Raw genomic sequence first — 26069 nt, 5'->3', positions numbered from 1 at the left:
GCATTCTGAATGCCGCAACCGCTTCTTCAGGTGTCGATAAACGTTGACCTCTCAGTTTGTTTTTTACGTACAGGAATAAAAAGAAGTCATTCGGTGTCAAGTCAGGACTATACGATGACCCATTAATTCGATGTTTTGGGTGCTCAAAAATGCAGTTGTTTGAGCCGATGTGTGAGAGCTCGCATTGTCCTGGTGAAGAGTGATCCGTCTTTGGCGATTGGTTTTCCTAATTTCTTGGAAGACAACTGGCAAACAAATGGTTGTGTACCACTCAGAATTTACTGTTCTGTGTTGTTCTAGAGGTACGGTTGCGACATGTCCAGTTTTTCCGAAAAAACAAGCGACCATTTGCTTGAAAGTGTTTCGTGCGCGAACAACTTTTGTTGGATTTGGCTCATCTTGAAACACCCATACAGTCGACTGCTGTTTACTTTCGGGCTCATTCGCGTAAATCCATGATTCATCACCTGTCACGATGTCATATACGTGTTTCGAAGCCCCGCGATCATATTTTTTGAGCATTTCCTTCGACCAATCGACACGAGCCTTTTTTTGGGCGATTGACAAATTGTGTGGGATCCAACGCGAACAAATTTTTTTGACAGTCAAATGTTTATGCAATATTGAATGTATGCTGGTCCCACTAATGCCTAAGATTGTCTCAATCTCACGATAGGTCACATGACGATCTTGCAATATCAGTTCGCGCACAGCATCAATGGTTTTCGGAACAACAACTGATTTTGGACGACCTTCACGAAATTCGTCTTGGAGTGAGCTACGACCACGATTGAATTCACCATATCATCGATAAACACTGGTCCTTGATGGAGCTTCATCGCCAAAAAATGAATTAAGTTCATCCATGCAATGTTACTGAGTTAATCCACGTCGAAAGTAGTAAAAAATAATCGCACGAAAATGTTCACGATTTAATTCCATTTTTGGACCGAGATGAATCTTTTAAGTTACTGTAAACAACACAAATAGCGCTGGTATTTCAAAACGTTCTGAGCCAAAAAATGTCAAACTTTGCGATACAGCTGTCAGTTGCCAGATTGCAACACCAGGGTTGCCAAATCCTGCCAAATAAAAGGCACCCCTCGTAAGTGGGTTATCTTTGCAATATTTCATGTGACAACGCTATCGAAAAAAATGTATGTTGGAATGGATTTTTCTTTAACGATTGCAATTTATAAAACCTAGCGTTGATTTTTTTTTTTTTTATTTGCAAACGGCCTTGCGAATTTTATTTCATAATAAAATCATTATTTTCGAGTTTAGAGGTGTTTATGAGAAGAAGCTGAAGCCTGACCACAACGCAGTACTGGGAATTGTCCTGACACGATTCCAAATAAAGCACCCCTTAATCCAAGGCAAACACACGCGTGCAGTCATGCCTCATCAAGTTATGCATTTGCAAAATTACCTCAACTCCAACCGAATATTTGACGGATATCCAGAGATTATTTTATCTAAGTTGCCTGCCGCTTCCAGTTGAAAAGCAATAAGAAACTTCTCATATTTACATACCTTTTCCCTCGATCCTCGACATTCAATAATGCATAACGACAGCAAGGGCAACCGCGAACAGCAGAATGAAAATCCAATGTTTAGAGAAACCTTTCTGAAAAGTTCACATTTTGCACCACTTATAATTCTGTCCTGCAATCATATACACAAACACACACACACACTCTCGCCCACAGTCTTACTAGCACATCTAAGCGACAAAGTGAAAATTAGCAAAACAAGAGGAAAGGCTAAAAAAAAAGGAAATTTGCAGCACCAGCCGATAATAAGCTCTACCAGCCAGTTGGTGGCGTGACGTTAATTAAACGTGAAAAGTGGTGGCAGAGGAATTCGAATTAATATTCGAGAGCAAATTAAAATAATTAAATCACCCGCTGGCCGCTGGGCGAACAAATTAATTAATTGTGAGAAGCAACGGTCGACGCGCGAAACTACCTACGGTCACACACTTCTGACGTGTTAACAGCTGGTAGCGGCGGCATAAAATTATTATTCTAACTACATTTGTAACCCAATTTGGCGTCGAATGGGTAAACCCCTTGGGTGCTTTTGGGTAGCCACGTGGTGTACACGGCTCAAGAAATTGTCACTTAAACATCGAAATAAGTAGGGCTTTGAGTTGGGCGTTACTCGTGTGGCAAACGCTTTAATAAAAATTAGTAAATGATTTTCTTTTCTGCGTTATAGTAGTAGAAGTACGAAATGGTTGTGAAGCAGCAGTAGTTCGGACTGCCCCACATTAGTAATCGCTTTCAGTTTTGCACTTTGATATTCTGAAGCCATTAGTGATAGTTCTGTTGTGGGAATAGAAAAGTGTCCACGCAAATATGAGCAGATCCTATTTAGACTCAATTTCAATGTGCCAACATATTTTTACTTTTACTTTTTTATTTAATTTTTCATAAAAATATTAAAAAGTTAAAAAAAAATTGTACCTGGTGGTCGTCATGTGAACATCAGTGATATAGAAGCTGATAACGAGGCTTAGTTTAGGAAAAGAAAAGCCACGTACGCCGAGAATATGGAATTTTTGACACAAGGGTGAGGCCCTGTTGTTTTTAAAGAAATGCGCGCCTTGGACCAACCTTCTTTGGACAAAAATGTTATCCAAGGCATAATTATTGATCGCCGCCGTATCCAAATGCGTTGGTGCGTGACTACCATTCGGAATTCAGAGAGAACATTGATTCGAACCTCTGTGAAAGACCAAAATGAAGAAATAGATTTTTGTAACACCGTTCGCCCCTCGGCAAGCAATGGCAAACCCTCTAGTTTATTTCTGCCATGAAAAAGCTCCTCATAAAAATATCTGCCGTTCGGGAACGGCTTGAAACTGTAGGTCCCTCCATTTGTGGAAGAACATCAAGACGCACACTACTAAGAGGGGGAGGAACTCGGCCAATCACCCAAAAAGTGTGTACGCGCCAATTATATATACAACTATATAAATACGAGTATAATTGTCGCCTACATCCTTTAATGGGCTTATGGCCGACACCTCCCCCAATGTAGTGTGTCCTGATGTTGTTCCAGAAATAGAGAGACCTACAGTTTTGCGCCGCCTCCGAACAGCAGACGATTTTTTGTGAGGGGCTTTCTTCTTGGCACAAGTAAGAACCCGGCGCTTTACCATTGCCTGTCGAGGGGCAAACAATATTATATAGAAAACGCTTCCAGCCCTTGCTCTACCGAATAATAGCCGCTCACAAATACTTTCGGCTACTGTCACATTGGTATCTCAGGAGAGCCGAAGCGAACCATACACAAATAGGTGTATGAAAATAGTAATTCTTAGACAAGCCAAAAGCAAAATGCCATGAGGAAATTGATCCGCAATCCAAGTTTTTTAAGCGGTTTCTTTGATTGCCATACTGAATTCTTTCTGCTAGACCACAGATAGTAGACGAGAACTTAGTTTTAATCATACGCAAAAATTTCCAAAATTGTGAAAACAAAAAATTCATTAATTATCACAACAGCAATGCAATGGCTCCCGCATCTCATCTTGGCCGACGCAACTATTTGACCAAAACAACATTAATATCGTTTCGTAAGCTTCCTGTTGAGCCTGAGCTAGCGCCTTGTGGATTTTTTCTGCAATTTGAGAGGATTGTGGCGATAAACGGAGAATTCGCATTAGGAGCTGAAGGCTACTCAAAAACCTAATGGTGTATTGACGATTTCAATAATAAAACTTCAAAAGACTTGATTATTCTGTAGTGCAATTGCAAAACTTCTTTTCTTTTTCTGGGTAATAAAAAGGGCAGGAAATGTTCTAAAACGAAAAAATAGCATGAAAAATTAACCAACCAAGTTTACCAAAGGAGTGTTAATTTGTCAAAACGGGATCGTGGAAGCGAGTTGCTGACATTTATTGTAGAATTGCCTTTCATCTTTAAAATCCTATAACGAAAAGCACTATGGCGCATTCTTTGATAGATCTGTTTGACTGAATTTATTCTGATATTTATGGAAAGCTTTTTCTTGCTGCAAATACATTCAGAGGTTCACCTTTCTGTGCTGAACCATTAGAAAAACTTTTTCTTTAATGTTGCATGTTCACACTGGGTTTCGTACCCGAGCCCTCGTGCACATCCCGACTTGCTTACGGCGTGGAATATCCACCAGTTCTGTACTGGTGCGCTTCTAATGAATGTAAGATCGGAATTTGCATTCCTTATCCTTCGATTACGCTCTACCACTTTTTAATCATTCCCGTGGCAGCCAATTCTACGTACCCGAATGACTTGGGGTTTTCCCGACCAAGGGCTGTCGCCCCAGTAAACTGGCTCTGTCTAGTGCGCTGAACCTCCTCCATCACTTTGTAACTTTACCGATGGTTCAAAATCACTTTCTTGAAGCCGCACGAGAAATTTTGTTTACCAGTTTAAAATTTTGCCGGATAGCTCTTCTACTATGGACACGTAAATCGAAGTGTGACAACGGTAATTAAAAATTTATGGGCGTAAAAGAACATAAGAGAAATAATAATAACAACAATAATAACAGTCAGGTGACCATAAAAAGCTATGATAATAAATATTTGATTAAATTTTGCCTCCACGTGTTGTCGCTTTTGGCTATACATAAAGCACCGACATGCACACACATATCTACCGACATACATACATACATGGTCGGCATAGTCATCGATGACACTGATATAGCATATACATACATACATACATACATACATATGTAATGTGGTTTAAAGGCGCTATCGCCTGCGCTCTTCAAACACGTCGAACACCAGATATAATGTTCCCGTCACACTTTCGCTGCCGCGTGTGAATCACTTTATCATTACGGTTATTTTCCGCGCATTATTTTAGCTATTGGTTATGCATTTTTATAGTTTTTATAATAATTTTAATTTTCCAATAATTCTGCCCATAGTCATATATATGTAAATAGCGACCTAATGCGTTTTTTTGGCATTTTGCATACATACATATACAATATGTGTACATACAGAGGCTGACATCAGAATGTTGCCACCTGAAAAAATCACATTTTCTGATATTTTTCTGTTTTTCTTCTCAAATGAAAACATTTTTTATAAGGGAATTATTAACATTTATTTATAATTTCTGTTGCAGACATTCTAAGTAGTTTTTTTTAAATTACGGCAACTTTCAAGAAATGGTATTAATTGGGGATGATACTTTCGAGTATTCCTGGGAAGATTTTTTTTTTATTTTGGAATTTTTAGTAGCACGAAGAAGCCAAAAAAACGATTTCTGCTAAAACAAAATGGGCTAATTTGCTATTGGATGATGCCATTCGAGGGATCCAAGTAATTTGGACGTTATGGTAAATTTTTCTGAAAGCTGGTTTATTCATAGGCTTGAGTACAATAAGAAGTAAATTGCAAAATTTGTAAAAGAAAAATTAATAATTTTGAGATTTATTCAATATTGAAAATTGAAATTGAGACTTGGTAGAGAGATTTTTGAAGCAAAATATCGTCGGTTTTTTAGCATTCAATAAAAAAAATTCTCAGTTTTTGAGGGTATAATATCCTTTTTTAAAATTTAGGATAAAACAAACTTAAAAAAGCATATTTGTTTTTTGCGAAAACATTTATTTGTCATTTTTGAAAAACTTTCCCTTTTTTCCAAATTTTATTTTTTTTTTTTTGTTTTTATCATTAATAGCTGAGTTCGGTAATCACTAAAAGCTGCACAATGAGATTATCATAACTTTTCTAGTTATATTCAAATATGGCGAACGTGTGGAAAATACTCCGTATCTGCTGACTAATTCACATAGCATTGCGACGCCTAAAACGAATCTCAAATGGCTAGCGCTTTGCTAAAGTGGTATCTTCCAATGAGTTTTCAATTCACTATTTCAGTATTCACTATTTCGTCACTTTTTTATCTAGGGCTACGAAACCATTATTTAATTTGAATACCCATTTTTGCACCGAAAAATGTATTAGATGCTAAAAAATAGCGTTACAATTAAACGCATAGCTCCTCAATCGCTATTAGAATATATGGTACATTTTTTATGTCCACCACTGTCTACCAATGCATGTGTGTGCGCTCGTGGGCGCATACTCTGCACGCGCTTAGCCAATATCTATTTACTCACTCAGCCACACGCGCACTCAACCGTTCGCGATCAGTCGCATTACCGTAAAAAAAGCAGGGCGCAGTTTCCTGCGAAATTGAGTGGAGTCATCATTGTGAAGCGTAAAAAGTGAGAACACGCATACTCATGCATACTTATAAAAGGTTAACAACACCAACAGTGGCACGTTTAGATAAAAAGAAAGAAATGCATAGAAGTGTGAAGTTGAGGTTATGAAATAGTGGCTACTTTGCCTGCAGGTCGTAAAATTAACAATGCTTAGTTTCTGTTAAAAGAAACCGTCACATCTAAATCCTTGTCATCAGACCCATCTAATTTTGCACAGACGTTCTTTGGAATAGTTTCGCTACTTTAAATGCTCCCAAAGATTATTGATGAGTTATATGTAAGTAAGTAAAGCATTAAAGTCAGCTTAGAAATGTTACAAAGCTTCGTTGCACTCACTGCTTTTTTCAACGGACGCTTCGTTTTGAAATCACTGTTCAGCTAAGTGATTCATGTGGTTGGCTTCTTATCATTACTCAATATAGAAATCTAGCAGAACTAATTCACAGGAGCCTCAGTTTCTCTAATGCTCATAACTTCACGCTAAGAGGTAGCGTTCGGACAATAGTGTTACCGCCACAATGTTTCTCCATGTGTAGGATGCATTACGGTTCTGCCTTGAATGGGAGTCTGCGAAAGTATGATTTTCCATTTAATAAAAGTTTGAATATTCTCGTTTCATCCGAAAGGAACTAAATTTTTCTATACTTTTAGAGGCCAGTTGGTCATATTTATGTGATTTACATCACTTTAATAATTTGTATGCGCTTTCATTGTAAAAGCAGAGTCGTCTTCCAAGTAATTTTCCCAAAGGCTCATATTTCACACAGACGACTGCTAACAGTTTCCACAGAGAATTAGTTCATATTTTCACAAAAACAAATGGAGCACGCATTTCATTTCCTAAATTTTTTCAATTTCGCGTACTATTACGTCGTTTTTCCTAATGGAAGTTATGCCGAATACTTTATTTTAATTTTTCAATTGTGACATTCGTGTCAGCTGTTATAAATAGTCGTACGTTGTAACACGAAACGCCCATAAGTCTCAACTAAAATAGTTTTCGTTCGTTAAACACCGAGTCAAGTGTCAAGGATGATAGATTACCAGGTTTGGCCAATCTGCTATGGTCGTTGTTCAGACGGCAACGAAGTGATGCGTTTTTCTTTTCAACTCAACTTCAGTTTTCTCGTAAAAAAATCGCTGCCGGGGTCATGACAGCGGTTTTTTTACCGTCAGCCAATCAGCATGTTCTTTCAAATTCACTGAGAGCCGGCTAACGGTCTGATCTTGCCCGTTAATGGTCACTCAAGAGCCAAGTCGTGAGAGGCGAAAATAATTCATCGTCAGTCGGATCAACCACATTCTGTATGACGAAACGAGCATAAGTTTTCTTCGTGCATTGAAACACTGTAAGTCCACAGCTATTCAATATTACAGATCTAATATTGTTTTCATTTTAAGTCGCTAAAAAGACACTGTATGAGAAGTGAGTGTAGGTGAGCTAGAATTTTTTTGCTGATGTGCAAGAGCATGCCTTTTATTTTCAGAAGACACAGTAGGGGTTTCATGATCACGGTGAATTAGATTTTTTGTGACGTAGAATGGAGCTTTTGCAATCATTCTAAGAGTCTTTAATTGGATTCTTTGGAAAATTCCTACACTTGAGGTTGCCGCGGGTTACCACAGTTGTATTCCATAGGTTCAGATTGGTTTATAGCTGAATAGAGTAAGAGGTTACTCTCAAATGGGACTTGGGATTTTGAGTTAAGTAACCAGTATAGTTGCAGTTGGGTGTTTGGCAGAACTCCTGCTCCTATTTGTGGCGTGTGTTTTGGTGTTGTTTCACAAATGAGGGACCTACAGCTTTGAACCGACTCCGAACAGCAGATTTTTTTTGAGAAGCTTTTTCATGGTAGAAATATAATCGGAAGTTTGCCGAGGGTCAGCCGCTATTAGAAAAAACTATTCATTCATTTTGGTGTTTCACGGAGATTCGAACCTACGTTCCATCCGAATTCCGAATAGTAGTCACGCACCAACCCATTCGGCTACGACGGCCGACAACTTTACATTGGGGAGGGAAAAAACCTGTTAAGAGAATAGCATTATAAATCCAAGTCAGGAAAGAGATTCCTTCTTCTCGGAGCTGTTTAAATATATTCCCAGCAATGAAGTCGTAACCTGGTGCTCTCTTAAACTTGAGTTTTTTGATCACTTCTCTAACCCTCCGTTAAAGTGTGCGTTAGACACTTTTTTTAAAACTTTCGCTTGAGCACCCGGATTTGGTATTTTTTCGTCTTGTTTGAGGATCCTTTTCAAAAGGTTATATCCATAAATCGGTAGAAAATTTAATTTTGGAAGCTCGAGTTGTTAGCTAAAATAGAATATGTTAAATTCACGTCCAAAGTCCAAGTCGAGTCTAATCAGACTCGGATGCCCAACGGTGGACTAATTTCATCATTTGATACTTTTTTAATAGGTGTATCCATTTGCTGCGCTTGCGAGTTTCTCTTACTTTCTCTGCAGTATTGAGTGAAGGTACAATATCGTCTGGAGTAAATACAATGAAGAGTAAACCAAGCGCCAATGGAACACCGAATTGTATAAGTATCGAATTGATTAGCGTTAAAATTTGTGTATAATTGTGGCAATTGTGTCTTGTATATGAATTTCTAGTTTTAAGCGAAATTTCGTCGTAAATAACAAGATCTAATTTTAAATAAAGTGGAAGTAGAGCAGAAAAATTAAAATTTGGGTTATAAAATTGTGACTACTTTAACCACTAAGTCAAAAAAATCAGAATAAAATAAATAAAACTTTATCGGGCTTAAAGAATAATGAATCGAGAAGAAAATTTCACACACCTTTTTCTTCATTAGTCGGATCTCCGATAATCTCCTCTCACTTAAGGGGGTATTCTAGTCTAGAAATTTGAAAAAATCGAAAAATTTTTTTTTTCAAAATTCGATAGTCTAGGTATTCAAAAATATCTCCCTAAAAGGATTTTGCAAAATTCGAATTATTTTCGAAATTACAACTATTTTAGTGACGCGACAGCTAGACTGGTTTGAGCGGACGGCGAAATTCAAACGCGTTTTTCTCAAAACTCCTTTTGCTGAGGTGGTTGACACGATATCTGAAGTTCTATCTGACCGATCCCTTTGAAATTTGGTGAGAATCTTTTTCATACATCTCTTTATCACTGGAGCATTGGATTTTGAAAAATTTTAATTTGAAGTATTTTTAAAAAATTCGTAAAGGTCAAAAAACAGGGGTAAAAAAAAATTTTTTTTTTCAAGTAGGCGCCATTTTGTGAATTTTTATTTTTTTTTTTCGGCCGAGGCTCAAGATGTAGCGACATCTTTACAAATTAAGAATTTTCTTTGTTTGTTCGATTTAGATCACTACAAGGGTTGGAATCATGTCAACCAGGGAGCACTGTTTGACTAGCAACCCCTACTTCACCGACCTGTCACTGGATGAATTTTTGACTTTTTTTTTTTTTTAATTTTTTTTATATACCTTAAACATCAATAAATATTATATAAAAAAACGGATAGTAAAAATGTTTTTAGCTTTTCTTTTATCCTAGTTTGAAAAATACCCAAAAAGTAGGGCTCTAGACCAGAATACCCCCTTAAGTGTTGGAATGCTGCTTTGAACGCTCTTATTTTCCGTTATTTGTTTTTTTCTTTTAAGTTTATTTCCAGCGATTTTATCGATTCGTCGTACGTACTCGTATTACGTGCCGCCAAAGCAAATGCTGTCAGCTTAGTTTCAATCGCAAATCAGCTGATGCAACGCTTAGTTATTGATATGTGAACGTTCAAACATACATAGATTATTATTATTTTTTATTATCATACTTTTTTTGTTTTGATTTTTTTATTTTCTGCCACTTGCGTATCGACTGCTTAGCATTTCATGCTGACAGACATCTCGGCGCGACACAGAGTTATCATATTTCGGGAAAATTTACTAACTACTTTACGATTTATTCGGGTATGTTGTGAAATAAATGGTATAGAAATCTAAAAAAATGCTTCTTTATCGCATTTTGTATGTTTGTGTCTCAGATTAATAGAATATGGAAAAAAATGTGTTGATAATTTATAAAAGTAAACTTCATTCATAACTTTTGTTAATGATAAAAATAATTTGTTTATATTTCTTAATAATTTTCTGGTTTTTTCGTTTTTTGTTGTGGTTTTTTTGACAGAAATTTCCCTATTTACACGCTCTATTAAGTATGTTTATGTATGAATGTATGTATGTATGTATGTATGTATATATGTGTGTGTATGTATGTACATGTATAAATTCGGTATCGAGACAGTTTTAATTACTATTAGTAGATAGCTAATAATCGATAATCATAAATACACCCACACCACGTACACCCATATAAACATAATTATTTCATAGCAATGACCGGCAAAATTGAATTATATTGAAACGTGCCCCAACAATTTGTTTACTTGATTGTGATTAATCAAGAGTTTTAGTTAATAAATAGATACATGCGCAATATAATAGGTAAGAGCTTACATACATGCATACATATGTACATGCTTGCCTAGAAAATTTAATTAATGAAAATTTTATTGGAGTCATTGTGACTTAGCAGTTCTACCGATTCGGAATTAGTAGTACTACTTTTTGAATCAGATTTTTTTAGAATTTTTCCTGTAAATGTCACCTTGCTTCTGGCTTGCAATAAGTTAAAAGAGTACATGTTCTGCTAAGGGTCAAAGTAAAGGATGGACCAAAGGGGAAGAAGGTCAATAAGCAGAATTGCCGCATTTGGGCGAATGATAATCCAAGAGTGATTGCCGAAAAACCAATGCACCCACAGCGAGTGACTGTTTGGTGCGGTTTATGGGCCGATCAGGCAGTTACTGTGAATAGTGTTCGCTATCGTGAGATGATAACGAACTTTTTATTTCCCGAATTGGAAGATATGGATGTGCACGATATGTGGTTTCAACAGGATGGTGCCACTTCGCTCGTTTGAGCGAAAAATTTGATGGCCGAATAATCTCACGTCGCGGCAATGTCAATTGGCGGCCAAGATCATGTGGTTTGACACCGTTGGACTTCTTTCTTTGGGGTTATTTGAAAGAAAAGGTATACGTCGATAAGCTAGCAACAATTCAAGAGCTAAAGGGTGACATAATTCGGCACATTAACTGCATAGAACCTCAATTATGCCTCAGCGTCATCGAAAATTTGGACCATCGGATGGAGGTGTGCCGCCGAGGCCGCGGAGGCCATAATTGAGACGTACTAATATTATCATATATTATATATTACCCTATATCATATATTACCCTTTGTTAATTGTTGCATAACCCGAAAACTATTTGTAGGAACCACTTCAAATTTTCACACAATATTTTTAAGATATTGTACTTTAAGAAAATGCAAAAAAAAATCAATTTTTTTTTTAATTCTGACTACCCTTAACCCCTTAAATAAAATATTGCATTAAACATGTACAAATTTATATTCCTTCCTTACTATTTTTATTCAAAACACGGCTCTTAACCATTATATGAAAAAAAAAAATTCATGTAAGTTAAAATTTCTAGTTCACTTCACCTCCTTCATAATGGCATCACAAAGGAAGTCCTTCATCCTTCGTCCAAGTATGCTCATTCCTTGGGCAACCGTTGGTATGGTTACCAACCTAGCATCGTGGAAATGTTTCTAAATAAGATGAATAAGATGAATAAATTATATTCTTTATATTAATAATCCGCTCTTACCGAAGATAGCTTTATTAATTACTTCCAAGGTTACTCAATTCTTACTATTAGGTTAACAAATATGTGCTTAAGAAGTGAGAGTCAAAATGCAACTTGTTGTTGTTATGTAAAGAAGAAAACAGTTGGTAAGGGAACAAATCAAGAAACGTGAGGAAGAGATGTGAGAATGTATTATAAGTATGTGGGATAAGGAGAGAATGAGTAAGGAAGTGTGTGTTGTTGATAGTGGGAGTATGTGTATATGGCTATACTTTATATTCGATATATTTACTTATTATTTAGTTGTTTTTTGTTGTTATTTAGTATACCGTAATTTTACCGTTTTTTTAAGTTCATCGTTACATTGTACGATTCTCTTACTCACCAAACCAATTTCTGACATTATTCTAAACATTAGGCTACTATTTAAAATTTCCCTTTACACTTAGTGCTCACGAGCACAAACACTACTCACGTTCAGTTGACGCTTGCGTTAATCAGCGCAAACTACTATACGACGATACAGTATTCAATATTTTTTCCGACGTGCAAAATGAATTCCCATGCACGCGTTGGTTTCATGTGCGATTTTGCATCGATACTTGCATGTGCATAAATATGCGTGGTCATGAGTTTCCTGTTACACATGGATGTATGTATGTATTGTCAGTAATGTTGAAAGCGTACTCTAAGTACATATAATACTCCATGTCGCAAGACATAAGACTCAATAAATTAATAACAGTTACATAGCCGCATTACATTGGTGGAAGATTTAAGAGCTATCAAATAAAAATAAATAAAGGCACAAATGAGCTCTCCCCGAAGCTCAGGTAAAACTCAAGCTATACTCGGTTCCCCTACTCTCTCTAAGCTAATCAGAGACAGACAAAGTTTTTAAAATGATCTTAATATTGCTATACTTTGCATCATCAACAACTATTTTTTTATAATATTTTCAATGTAGAGGTGCGACAACTCTACAGTTTTGTTAAAGTGTAGATAAGCAAAAACTGATCAATGACTTTGCAATTTAAAAAAAAAATAGTTCATCAAATCACATGACCTAGACTACTAATTATTAAGATTATTATTAATAAATTTATTGATATTTATATTTTAAAAGAAAATGTTATTACAAATATAAAAAAATTTAATCACTTCAGTAAATTTCCTATTTCTTTAGCGTAACTGACCAAGTAGGGATGAGCAAAGCAAGCGGTTTTCTACATGGCACGTTTTTAAGTGTACATTTCTTAGGTCTTAACGCATTCGATGTTCAAACATGCAAAAACAAGGTCAAGCCTCTCGGCAGTCTTCTATTGAAGTTTTTCGTACACAAGCGTGCGCTGTGTGAGCTTTAATAGTTCATCTGAATTATATCAGATAGTGAAAACGATTTTTGAAATACCCCGATTTCAGCGTCACTTATCGATTAAATTGGAGACTAAAACATTACTTCTCACATAACTTAAATACATATATGTTTAACAGTTTGTTTGTAAGTGAATTGTGTCAAATCGTGAGTACAATGTTAAGTTATTCCTGAGCTCCAGCATCACCTTTGGAAAAAATGTTTGCCAATTATTAAATACGCCGACTACAAATCAAACAAATTGTATGAAATTGAGCTCAAACGGTCATGTTGCTTTTGAGTAAACAGAGAACCCATAAGCGGGCATAATTTATATACAAAGTGTGTTCACAAAAAAGAGGTGATTTTTTATTTTTCGCAAAAATAATTTATACATATGTATTCAAATATAATACGCTTGTACGCTTGTAGCTATTTTGATGTACACATTTTTCGTATGGCCTTGAAGTTTTCCAGTGTTGCTGCCTTTATCTCTTGTTCTTTCATAGGCTTTTTGTTTTTTGGCAACAGGAAATCACAGAGGAAAAAATCCGGTAAGTAAGAACGGAAACACGACGGTGTTTAAGACCAAAAAAATTACAGATTCTTTTGATAGCAAAAAATCGACAAGTAAAGCAAAATACTTTTCATTTCCAATAAACAAAAAATATATATGATAACAAGTGGCGCAAAATTAATCGCTCCATCGGATGATTTATAATTTTTGCAAATGGCGTCGTACGTCAAACTTCTTTGACACTTGTGAATTAGACAGCTGGGGTATACAAACAGACAAGCAAAGGGGCGCTTAAAGGTCAAAATAAAGATTTCCGTCACTCAAAATCAGTTTGTTTGTTTTAAATAAAAAAGTTATTAAAAAACAAAACTGATGACTAATTTTGCACCACCTTGTATATATAAAATAAAAAATTAAAAATTAAATAAATACCAAAAAAAAACTAAATTAAAAAAAAAAATAAAGAAATTAGATAAAAAATACAAAATTAAGAAATTAAAAAAATAAAATCTTTAACCAAAAATAGAAAAATAAAAAATAAAATCGAATGGAAAATCCAAAATAAAATATGAAGAAATTAAATAAAAAATAAAAAATAAAAAATAAAGAAATTAAAAAAATTAAATCATTAACCAAAAATAGAAAAATAGAAAAAATAAAAAAATAAAATCGAATGGAAAATCCAAAACAACTGATAATGTTAATAATGTACATTAAAGAAATGCGCAATAATATAACAGAAAAAAATTTAATAAAATAAAAGTTTAATGTATTATATATTTGTAGCCTTTTTTTTGGGTTAAACTTCGTATGTACAGTATAGCATAATAGGCTGTTCCCACTGACTGCAGTTTACTTTAGTTTTAACTTTTATTTTATTTAAGTACCCAAAATTTCTAAGCTATTTTTTTTTGTAGCAAACCAAAATAAACTTTCTTTCACTTTGTTTATCTAACATAAAATATTATTATATTAATAGTAACGGCTTTATTAAAAATGTAAACATTTTTTCAAGTCAATTTGTGGCGCAACAAACGTCTGATCATTAAATGAGTTTCATGCGGTAGAACGGGGTTTGAGCACAGAAGAGGTTTTTTTTATTTTTAGCATAAATATAACCCATTGCAAAGTTATAAAGCACTTTGCATTTTGACAATGGCGTGCGCAACAACTTCGGGGCAAAAAATTATCAAAAATCAACGAGCCACTACAAACTTGTACTTTTTTATGCTAGAATTTGATGAGGTATAAAACTGCATACCCACATTTTTTTTCTTTTTTTTTTGTTTCTGATACTAGAATTTCATGGGCTATAAAACTGCGTACCCAATTTTTATTTTTGAATCTGATTAAAAAGTTTAAAATTTTGAACAAAATTTGTCGAATTTTTATAAATGTGTTGTAATTATATATGTAATAGTATTATGTGGGGATTGTAAAATTTTGTGGTATTTATATTTTCTGTAAAAAATTTAATATTTTCTTTTCAATATTTAAAAATGGGAAAAATGAAATGGAAAAAAGCAAACCAAAATTGGCTAATTACCCTTTTTGTATTCTCAGAGAATTCTGCTGGTCAACTGCTGTCACAAAACCAAAACTGTGCATGGACAAAAGTCAGCTATTTGAGTTGATTACGTTGGCACGCAAAATCCTGGTGTTACTGCAACACAACAGTGCTCTTAGCTGCAGTTGAATTTTTGCTATAAATTGGCTATTAGGTATGATAATTCTTTTTGAAAATCGTCGAAACTGTTGATTGTTGATTGTATATATAATATATATATATAATTGCCGCGTATACCCCTTTTGGGGGTTTGGCCGAGCTCCTCCTCCTATTTGTGGTGTGCGTCTTTGATGTTGTTCCACAAATGAAGGGACCTACAGTTTCAAGCAGACTCCGAACGGCAGATATTTTTATGGGGAGGGGCGACCGCTATTAGAAAAATGTTTTTCTTAATTTTCATGTTTCACCAAGATACGAACCTGCATTCTCTTTGTGAATCTCGAATGGAAGTCACGCACCAACGAAATCGGCTACGGCGGCCGCCAAGACAACTGTTGATTGAGTAACAGGAAATTTACGTGAGCAAAGTCTTTACGATATAATTATTCACATTTTTTTTCGCCAATCTTTTTTTTATAATTTCTTTTATGCGTTCCTCAAAGGCTTAACACTTTTTCAATTTCCTTTAGCAACTTCTGTAAACATTTGCATATTTCTTTGAACCCATCAACAAACAAACAAAAAATTATCAAATCACTTTTCGTAACGTTTCCATTTTGCCAGTGAGAAATGGCAAGTTTCATAAATAAGCAAATGATCAACTGAGTTGCTCACGTCATTTTGTATATCTGTTCATATTTATTTAGTATATTTATTTTTAAGGCATTTTGCATTATTTACTCGCAAATTTTTACAAACAATTTTTGATATTTGCATTTCAGTTGGTAGAGACAGAAGGGCAATGCCAAAGGGCGACGCCATTATTTGACTTGCCTTGTATGCATAAATATTTATCTTTCCTTTATATAAGTACAAATACATGTATATATTTTATATGTAAATATATCATATGTACCTGCATATATTATTCTACACACCAACACATTTACACAGGTTTGTTATACTATTTCTCCTGTAGGTCACTTTGATAAGCAAATGGAGAAGTGGAGTCATGCAAGCAGAAAACACTCATTCACATCGTCCGCAAATGGAAAGTCACTAGAAAATACCCATATGGGAGAGTACCGCTCATTCTGTGCTTCCTGTTTAGCAGCACTGCAAGCATTGCAGCAGCACATGAATGTGAATATGAGTCACAGAGTTATAGAGTTATAGAAGAAGCTATTATTCAGCACTCAAGTGAATGAGTTTTGCAGTTTTGCGCTAAAATAAATATAAATTTGAATATGAAAGCAATAGATATGATTAAACTTTATTTTTCAAAATGTTGCGCGCGTTGCTTAGCAAAATGCGGTTACAATCTGCGTGCATTCGTAAGTAAGTATTATTTTTAGAGCAAAAAACGTATATTATGTACATTAGGGTGCATCACCCTCCAAAAAAGAAAATTGAGTTTCCATCGGAATTATCGAATTATCTATATTTTAAAAATTCCGCCAAATATATTTCTGAAAAATATCAAGATTCCCTTGAGGTGCACCGATTCGAAAATAAATAAAATAAATGAAAACATTTATAAATATTTTTCCCAAAAAATCAGCTCGGAAGATAGAAAAGCTTACGTTCCAACGACAGTCGGTCATACGTTACTGGACCGACCCGCATTTATGTATATCCGCCCAATCACTGCCACTCCAGCAGCATTCCCCTACTTGTATGGGCGATATTTATGCTGCTACAACAACAACACAGATCCAAAAATTGGCGCGTAAATTCGTTATTTTTCCCAAGAAGTGAAAAGTGTGATCAAATACGTTTCTTAAAAGTCTAATCGGTGAAAAGTTGCTTGCATTATTCAAGTTATCCTTACACCCATTTTCCAAAAAAGTCCAAAATAGGAACAAAAATCTTATTATTTTATTTTTAAACTTCATCTTTCCTATTAGATGAGGCTATTTTTTGAAGGAAATGTTAAAAAAAAAATTTGTTTTCCATTTTTGAAAGTACCTTCAAATCGGTATAGCTCACATTATCATAATTTTTTTCCGAAAACTTTTTTGGCAGAAGTCTTAAAATATTGTTTGGGGGGAAGAAATACATACATAATTTTGCCGGTAAATGGCTGTAATGATCGTTATCTCGTCGAGTATCGATCAAACAACTTAAAGTTGATACTCTTTGTCAAGGTGACATTTCAGACTACAAAAAAATTCGTTTAGGACACCCTATTGTATATGCATGTGTATGCACAAATTTAAACTCACTTTCTTTTCAACTCATTTTCATGCCGCACCCAAAAATATTAAAAAACATATATGTATACAGGGTTGGCCATATTAAACTGACCCATTGAGTAACCCTATAACTTTTTACTGTAATTTGAAATCTAAGGTTTACGTCAACAAGCCAAAGACACTAGGCGCACTTAAGGCCAATATCCGACGGGAAATAGCCGCCATATCGGCCGAGACGCTGGCCAAAACTATGGAAAACGCCGAAAAACGGGCACATTACGCTATACGAGCTAAGGGCGACCACTTGCGCGATATCATATTCAAAAAGTGATGTAAACGAATCTCCTTGAACTAAATTAAATGTTTTTCACAATGAAACACAAAAAAATGTTTCTTTTTCCATATTTTTTTAATAATCACATGGGTCAGTTTAAGATGGCCAACCCTGTACATATCCAAATACGTGCTAAGGGCGACCACTTACGCGATATCATATTCAAAAAGTGATGTAAACGAATCTCCTTTAACTAAATTAAATGTTTTTCACAATGAAACACAAAAAAATGTTTCTTTTTCCATATTTTTTTAATAATCACATGGGTCAGTTTAATATGGCCAACCCTGTATATGTGAAAAATATTTAAAAAGGCAACGGCAAAAGCGAATTCAGTACCTTGATAACATTTTTCTTTCCTTTTTTCCGTGCTTATGCATACGAAATGTATGCAGTCCAAACCACGCAGATTACTTATTGTATGTATTTGTAAGTATGTACTGCCTAAATTCCATTGACACCCACCACAAGCCATAACCGTTCATTAAAATTTTGTGTTCATTTATTTATTTATTATTTTATTTTATTTTTTCAAGTTCACTGTCACCTACCTTCCCATACGTCATTATTGCTGAAAAGTGCTTAAATGCGACTCCGAGACAACGAAAACGAGCAGACTTACATACAAACATTCGCGCTGCTAAGTTGGCAGACAAGCCAAAAGGACATATACATACATACATGGAGGTCGGCCGGTCAAAGGCGCGCGTGCTTGACGGCTTGTTTGCTTGTGTAAAAATTTTAAAATTCTCCACTCCTCCTTCTCAATTTCTATCTCTAATTCGCTCTTATTTAACATCGTACGACACGCGGTGCAAGTTGCCAAAAGCACAGTGGTTCAGATAGAAATCAAAATTTCAGAAGTGTAAAGGATAACATGAAATTTGTACACGTAATCAATCCAAGTTAAGCAGCAATAACTTACTTTTGGGCCTCAGTACCAACTCAACAGTCAACTAAACACTGGCTTGGAAAGTAGATCAAAAGCTAGCCAAGAGCTTGCACTCTACCTTAGCCTTAAATAACCGGATTGTTGGGCTATCTTCTACCCAATGCCACCTTGGCAAGCCTTTTATTGACTCGTTAGTTTCACAGTTCGGCCTGTCAACTGCAAAAACCCGTTATATTTTCTATACTTTTCTCCAATAATTTACCTAAAAACGATAGCTTATTAATAATAATCTATTTTTAGTTCACTCTAAGCACACTGTTCAAGCGCAAAGGACGAGCAGGACGTGTAAATCGTTATGATATATTTATCTATATGCATACATACACATCTAAAGGCACCAACACGTGTATGCTACACGAAACATTTAGTCGCGCCAATTGTCGACTATATACGAAATCAATGCCAGCTGCCACATGAACTATGGCATACACATACACATATGCCAATGTGAGTGTTTGCATTTTTACGAATGCCGCTTATTTGCACATTTGTCCTATTCGACCTAAATTCGTCCTTGACAAGGTAAGGCCGAAGATGAATTTTATAATAATGAAGCTGGAATATAAAAAGCAAACGAAGAGGAAACAAAAGAGTAAAATGAAAGAAGAAAAAGGAAGATTCACAGGAAGATGTGATGTAGTCGTAATTTAGCAGTCGATGTGGCATGCGAGGGCAAAACGGAAGCGCGCCTATGAAACGGAAATGGAAAGCAAGAATGCAAGAGCTTAAGGTGCGGTTAGGTCGAGGCCTCATGACTGATGACACAAATGTTTGCTTCTCCGTGTGAACACACAGAAAATGTTTTATTATATTTTATATAACAATTTTAGGCAATCATTTTGGAAAAGAAAATTTGCCTGGTTTTACTGCAATTATTCGGGGCAAACCTCAGTTGGGAAAGGTAGGGTAGAATTTGCTGGAGTTATACTAGCAGGTTTTTCTTCTTCTGCTAAAGTACCGTCGAGTCACAAGATGAAAAAATGTTCGCGGAATGCAAAGGAAGGGCTGTGCAATCAAGTATGAAATGATGTTACCTTTTTTAATATTTTCAAATTTAAGTCTAGTATACTTCTCATTTTTGCCATAAATTTTATTTATGCCAACAGAAAATTAGAAAAAAGCAAAGCAAGAATAACGGACTTCATTTTATATATGTACATCAGGAAATATTTTTTTCCACCTACTTTTTTCAATTTAAACCTGAACTATGAGCAGAATGTTTGAGTGTTTGGAAGTCGCATTTATATAGAAGGGGCTACGCAACATGACTCTTATTATTGCTTGCAACCCATTTTCGTCTTCCACCTTTCAGTTCTTGGTAAGTATTCTTGAAATTATTTAAAAGGTAAAATTGACATTATTTTCTGTATAATGAACTAATGTGTTGCAGTCTCAATCCCGAGTCCCAAAAAAAATGCAGCCATCAATTCTTCAACAGCACTCAGTTTCATAGCATAAATTTATGAATTCAATCTAGTCCCTGCTACACAGTTTCAAAATCTCGCGTGCGCACTCACTTTTGCTGAAATGGATTGAGTATCTTATACACCTATCTTGCGGTGAGTTCAGACCTTCCAAGCTAATCTTAGTGTTTGTTCCAATTATTCGTAAATGATACTCCAACCATTTCTTTCTCAAACGTCTATTACCCAGAAAAAGTATATCGAATCATACAACAATGTCTGGGGACATCATGTCAATAACCGCTGATCATCTTCAATTGACTCTTTATCTTATCTGAATAGACTATAGCACTTGGTAGTCATTGTTTTTTCTATGCAAGTGTCCGTCCGCATAAATAGTTGTGAAGTCTTCCATATGGATCTGTGGAAGCACTTTGCTTCCTTAGTGAGGAACTTTGTTATGGTGCAAAACTCAACTATCTCTACAGTCAATATTTTTTCCTCCCAGTTGCCGTGTTTATTCAGCGGTTTATTATTTTTTATTAGTTTTTTCACATTCATTAGTATTATTTTTTGTTAGTTAGTTCACTGAATTAGTTATATTTAGTTATATTTGCTTAATACTATATAAAAACGATGGCTTCTTCTTTCTCCACACTTCAATTCTGCAAACATATTAAGCGATTCCCGTGCAAAAAAAAATAAAAATCTCATAACATAGACAAACTTTTTTTAATTTTTTGGCGACTTTTATTCATCGCATGAAATTTTTGTGACAGAAGACCGATAGTGAAATTTTCCAAGGAATATTTTTGTGAAATCTTTTATCCCTCTTACTCCTTTTCTTAACAGAAAATTTTAGACATTTACAAAAATAAATCAATTAAACATCATGACAAAGCTAATAATTTGTTATTTTTTTGCCGATTTTTAATCACGCTTTCTATAAGAACCGTCTAACCAACTAACTCACTTTTTAACAGGGCATTTAAGATGATTGTCAAATAAAATGCCAAAAAGATCTACAATTAGAGACAATAATGAGTTAAAATGTTTTACATGAAAATTGATTTGGAAATTTTATTTTATATGTCCGACCATTATTTTTGACTCAAATTGGTACTTTAAGCAATATTTCTAATTTTTCCAAACAACCTTGGTCCCAAATATTAAAATTTAATTAGACCATCAAAAAAATTTTTATACATATGTATGTGTTAACGTTTCCTACTGTCTGAGTTGAAAAAGTAGAAAAACGAAATTGGAGTAAATTCTTAGTGAAACTCTTTCTTATGTGCTGCAGATTAGATGTATTCTGCACTTGGATAAACGCTTTACCTTCTATATTAAAAATCCAGCTGCCTCCTGAGGAAGGCGCGCTTACTCTTGATTGTTGTTGTTGTAGCAACATAAACATTCCCCATACACATGCCGAAGTGACCTGAAGTCTTTGGGCACGACTTTCTTTTGGTAGATTTAATCGACTGTCGACAAAGGATATTTTTTTAAACCACGCACCCGAACTTTTTTAGTCCAAACTGAGCTATATGAGGCAAAATAGTTTCCTTCGACCTTTTGTATTGTATCAGTAATCATTTTTATTAAGATCGATTTCTTTTTTAATAAAAAATACTCGTAGTTGGTTGAAATTTAGTATGTTTTGACAGCTGGCGAATAAAAAAAGTATTGCGGAAAAAGGTCAACTTTCACAAGATAAACAGATCACAAGTAGTATCAGATGTTAATAGCCTGCAAGCCCCTTTTGCGATACACAAACTTAAAATGGTTGAAGTACCTCTCTGGCACTTACCTCAAACTTACTTTAGTAAAATATTTTACATGCAATTACTATGCAAAATTCTTCAATTCGACAGTCTTGCTGCAAACACTATTCTTGCGCCATCGTCTGACGACTCCTTAAGCCTTGCATGGTTGGTGATCGAAGGCGATTTGCGCACATTATTGTGCTAGTTGTTGTTGTTATTGACTACCCTAACTAGAGTGTCGTGGCAAACGTAATATTATAGGTCGTCCTTCACAGACGACAACCGAGGAGCATATGGATGGACTCACGTAAGTGGTGTAGGCGGATTGCGTTAGCACTTGCGTGAATGAAAGCTGTCGTACAACAACAGAGTGCTCGCGAAGCTTACAAATGCTTGCTGCAAATGCTTCTCCTTTGTTGTCCTTTGTTTGATGGCACACATACGAATACATATACATACATACTTTTGCACATTTATGAATATGCATACACATGGGATTTGCATGTATTAAGTGGCCATGACAGCAGCGGCACGTGTTTGCTGTTTTACCCCCCATCTACCGTATGTCTGTCTACCGCCAGACAGCCGTTACATTTGTTGATTTTATTTGTGGGATTCATTTCTTTGTATTGCCTTAAATACCAAAATACTTACAGCACAAATTGAAAATATATTGCATGCAGCGGTCTTCGTTCAGAATTTGTATTTTTTAATGTGTTTTTTGCTTGTGGATTTTTGCTTGCTGTTGCTATTGTTTTTTTTTTTTTCTATTTTTATTTTGTTGCTTCTGGAATGTGTTTCCGTCTCACAGTTACGCTAACAAATTTATTAGTGAACTCGTCGTTTTTTTATTTTTGTTTCTTGTAATTTTTCACACGTAATTACACATCCACTTTGCCTTTACTTTTTGACTTTTCGCAAAACTTCCGCTTCTTTTGCTTTTCCAAAAAAACTTGCTTTCTTTTGCTACTTTGACGATGGTACTTTTGCATTAAATTGCAAAGGCGCAGAAATTTTCTCAGGCCGTTAAGAAAATTGTGTCGCTCGCACAAGAATTCACAATTTATTATAATATATGTATAAGTATGTAAAAACGTATGTATGTATGAACATTTTTTAACACTTTTTTATCATTTATTTATAAATTTTTATCTATGGCAAAAACAAGCCCTGTCAAAATACTCTCAAATAAAATATGTACGTGACCAAAATATTTATTTATTTATTTGTATGTATGTATTATATTTAGTGTTTAGTCGCACGCGCGTGCCTCCGTTTACACTCTGCTTCTAGCTTGGCCGTTTGTTTATGGTCGCGCGACTACGAGTTCGTAGTCGAATTGGCATCAACGGTTTCGCACAGCAAAATTCGACTTTAGACTACGAGGTGAAATGTACGATTAATCTACCGCGAGTGTGTTGTAGCAGCGGTAGGCATTCGCTTTTGTATTGCACGAGTAGATTGGAGTTGATTACAAGTGGTGAGAAAAGTGTTGCCTGCATAACAGTATATCCCTGGTTATGTTACAATGAACTACTTTTAAAGCTTGTAAGGCCATTTCGCTTTTGAATTTTCAATAAAATATCAGTTATTTATTCAAATATTTTTTATTTACCTACTTAGTAGTTCTAGAAATACAAGGTTTCTTACAGACTACATAGAACTAACAATTATATGTGCATATTTCACTATTTAAAAAATATTATATATTTATTGACAAATTTGTTTGAAGTCATTTTTACAAAAATTTTCAAAACACTGCTCCCGGCACATTGGACAGGTAGTAGCATAAGAGCAGCCAATGTGCATATTTTCTACTTACATATAATTTTCTTTTTGCACGATAGATAATTCGTGCAAAAAAAATCGTGTAAAAAGAGAATAAGATAATTCGTGCGAAAAAAATTCGTGTAAAAAGAGAATAAGAGGAAAACAATGTTAAAAAATTCTTTTTAGAGTTCACTGAAGAATTTATTTCGTGCTTACATATTTTAATTAAAAATCTACTGAGTCTCAGAGACTTTTCCTGAGTCTAATTTAAACGTTTTGTACATGCGTGGAAAAATCTCACTCTATTTTCTCTATTAGATTCAAGAAAAAAAACATAAATTATTGAAAATTGTTTTAAAACCAAACAATTCATGTAAAAAAAGATTATTTTAACTCGTGTTAATCAAATTCGTGTGAAAAGGGAAACAGGTGTGTTTGGCTTCTAAATGGTAAAATTTTGTTAAATTACTCTAAACTGTCAATCTCTGTTTATAGATTATGATATTTTACGTACCAAAAGCTCAACGTTTTATTTTGCACCCGCTATTTTAAATTTTGAAAACTGACTGCCAGTATCCCGAGCTATTTCGGTTTAATATTTTGAAATTCGAGTGGATCTTAAAGCATTATTCAAAACTGTTCATCTCGTTTTTTTCAGTTTTCATATACTCGTATGGTATGGCTATTATATAGTAAAATTAAGCATTAATAGAGTGTAGGTCAGGTCATCTTAAGAAAATTAAAGGTGAAAACACTTAAAAATACGTGTTAGTGGCTTTTAATCGTCGATTTTCTCTGACGTGATAGGCATACAACCATCGTATATACATACATACTTCCCATGCATCGGGCTGAATTTTTGTTTTTCCCTTCTAAAACTCTAAAGAGTGGCGGCCGTAATTTTTGTTTGTGAATACCATTCGAAACATCAAATTATGAAAAAAAAGCTTTATTCTGAAAGTGAGTGAGGGCATTTCTGCCTTGAAAAATGTTTAGCTGACAGGATTATTCTCTTGTATAAATTTTTTATTTCGGCAGAGGCCTAACTTGGAAGGAGGGTGATTCATAAGCTTTCATCAGCTCCATCAATTCCTAGAGTTCAAAGTTCGAGCATAGGGCGACTATAGGCGATGGCCGGTACTGTTGAGCCAGGCAGTCGAGTTGAAAAGATGTTTCAAAAGTAGATACACGTTAACAGAAAATTCAGAAAAATGTACATCCCTTAATACCGTTAATATTTTCCCCTAATAAAAGATTCCGACATAAAAACAAGCAACACTGTTATTTGCATACTAGTAAATTCACCACCGTAGTTGGACAACAATACAAAAGCGAGACGAACACTTCAACACGTGGGGAGACAAACACAAACATTTCGGCATAAATTCTCTCGCAATACATGCTTTATACGTATATGTATGTTAATACATACACATTTATTTTCGCACACCACTAAATGCTACTCATCCCCCCCTAAACAACAAACTTACTGACTCTCCCACTGCAGCGCTTAGCAAAACAAACCTTCCCGCCAGGCGTTGTGTTAATGTGCAGAGCCAAACACACGTTCAGCATGCCTTTATTTATTTATTGCTGCTTTATACTTTGGTTTGTGTGCCTTCTGTTTTTCTTTGAGAGATATGTATAGGGGTTTCGAAAAGGAGCGGGAAGATGTTGATAGACTGGGGGTTATATATTTTTGCCGGTATCTGTCAAATCTGTTGATTATTATTCAATTCCTGATGTCACCGTGACAAATTACACGTTTGAGAAACACGAAAAAATGGTTGAACTTTATAAAGAGTGATTTAATTTGATTTCCCTCGCGGAAGTAACTTGAATGAGCCACTAAGTACACGCGATTCTGCCCCACTAAAGTTTTACTTATGGGCTTTTCTAAAATGTTAGGTCCAAACCAATACACTGAAATCGGTCAATGCACTCAAAAGAATACGCTAGAAAAGATTTGTATACTTAAAATTTGTATTAAATGCAACACTAATCACTTTTAATGCATACACCCAAGCACTTTTTGATGAATTTTGAGCGGTGTGTGAAATATTACAGACCATGTCGTTTATGATTTTTAAATAAAACTTTTACAGCTATTAAAACCAATTGCACTTATTTACGAATAATTAATGAATTTTAAACAATGGATCAAATCATCCAATACACAAAAAAT

General features: G+C 34.9%; 2 protein-coding genes across 3 annotated transcripts in view; one reads left to right on the top strand and one right to left on the bottom strand.

Annotated features, from left to right (window-relative positions):
• LOC129253304 (uncharacterized) overlaps window positions 1-16699 on the top strand; it is a 63926-nt gene extending 47227 nt beyond the window's left edge. The window contains exon 2 of the mRNA XM_054891610.1: window positions 16444-16699. Within this exon, the coding sequence (XP_054747585.1) occupies window positions 16444-16640 (197 nt within the window). The 3' untranslated portion in view covers window positions 16641-16699. The remainder of the gene's footprint in view (window positions 1-16443) is intronic.
• The window catches only part of LOC129253302 (GATA zinc finger domain-containing protein 8), a 102489-nt gene that overhangs the window by 60981 nt on the left and 15439 nt on the right, over window positions 1-26069 (bottom strand). The window contains exon 1 of one of the 2 annotated variants that reach the window (XM_054891607.1): window positions 22769-23537. The exons of the other annotated variant lie outside the window; for it this stretch is intronic. The gene's annotated coding sequence lies outside the window, so the exon portion shown is untranslated. Of the gene's footprint in view, window positions 1-22768; window positions 23538-26069 lie in introns of those variants that run through there. 2 annotated transcript variants of the gene reach the window in all.

This window comes from Anastrepha obliqua, chromosome 1 (assembly GCF_027943255.1).
Source record: "Anastrepha obliqua isolate idAnaObli1 chromosome 1, idAnaObli1_1.0, whole genome shotgun sequence".
Lineage (NCBI taxonomy): Eukaryota > Metazoa > Arthropoda > Insecta > Diptera > Tephritidae > Anastrepha > Anastrepha obliqua.
This window is presented reverse-complemented; position numbering and strand designations above follow the sequence as displayed.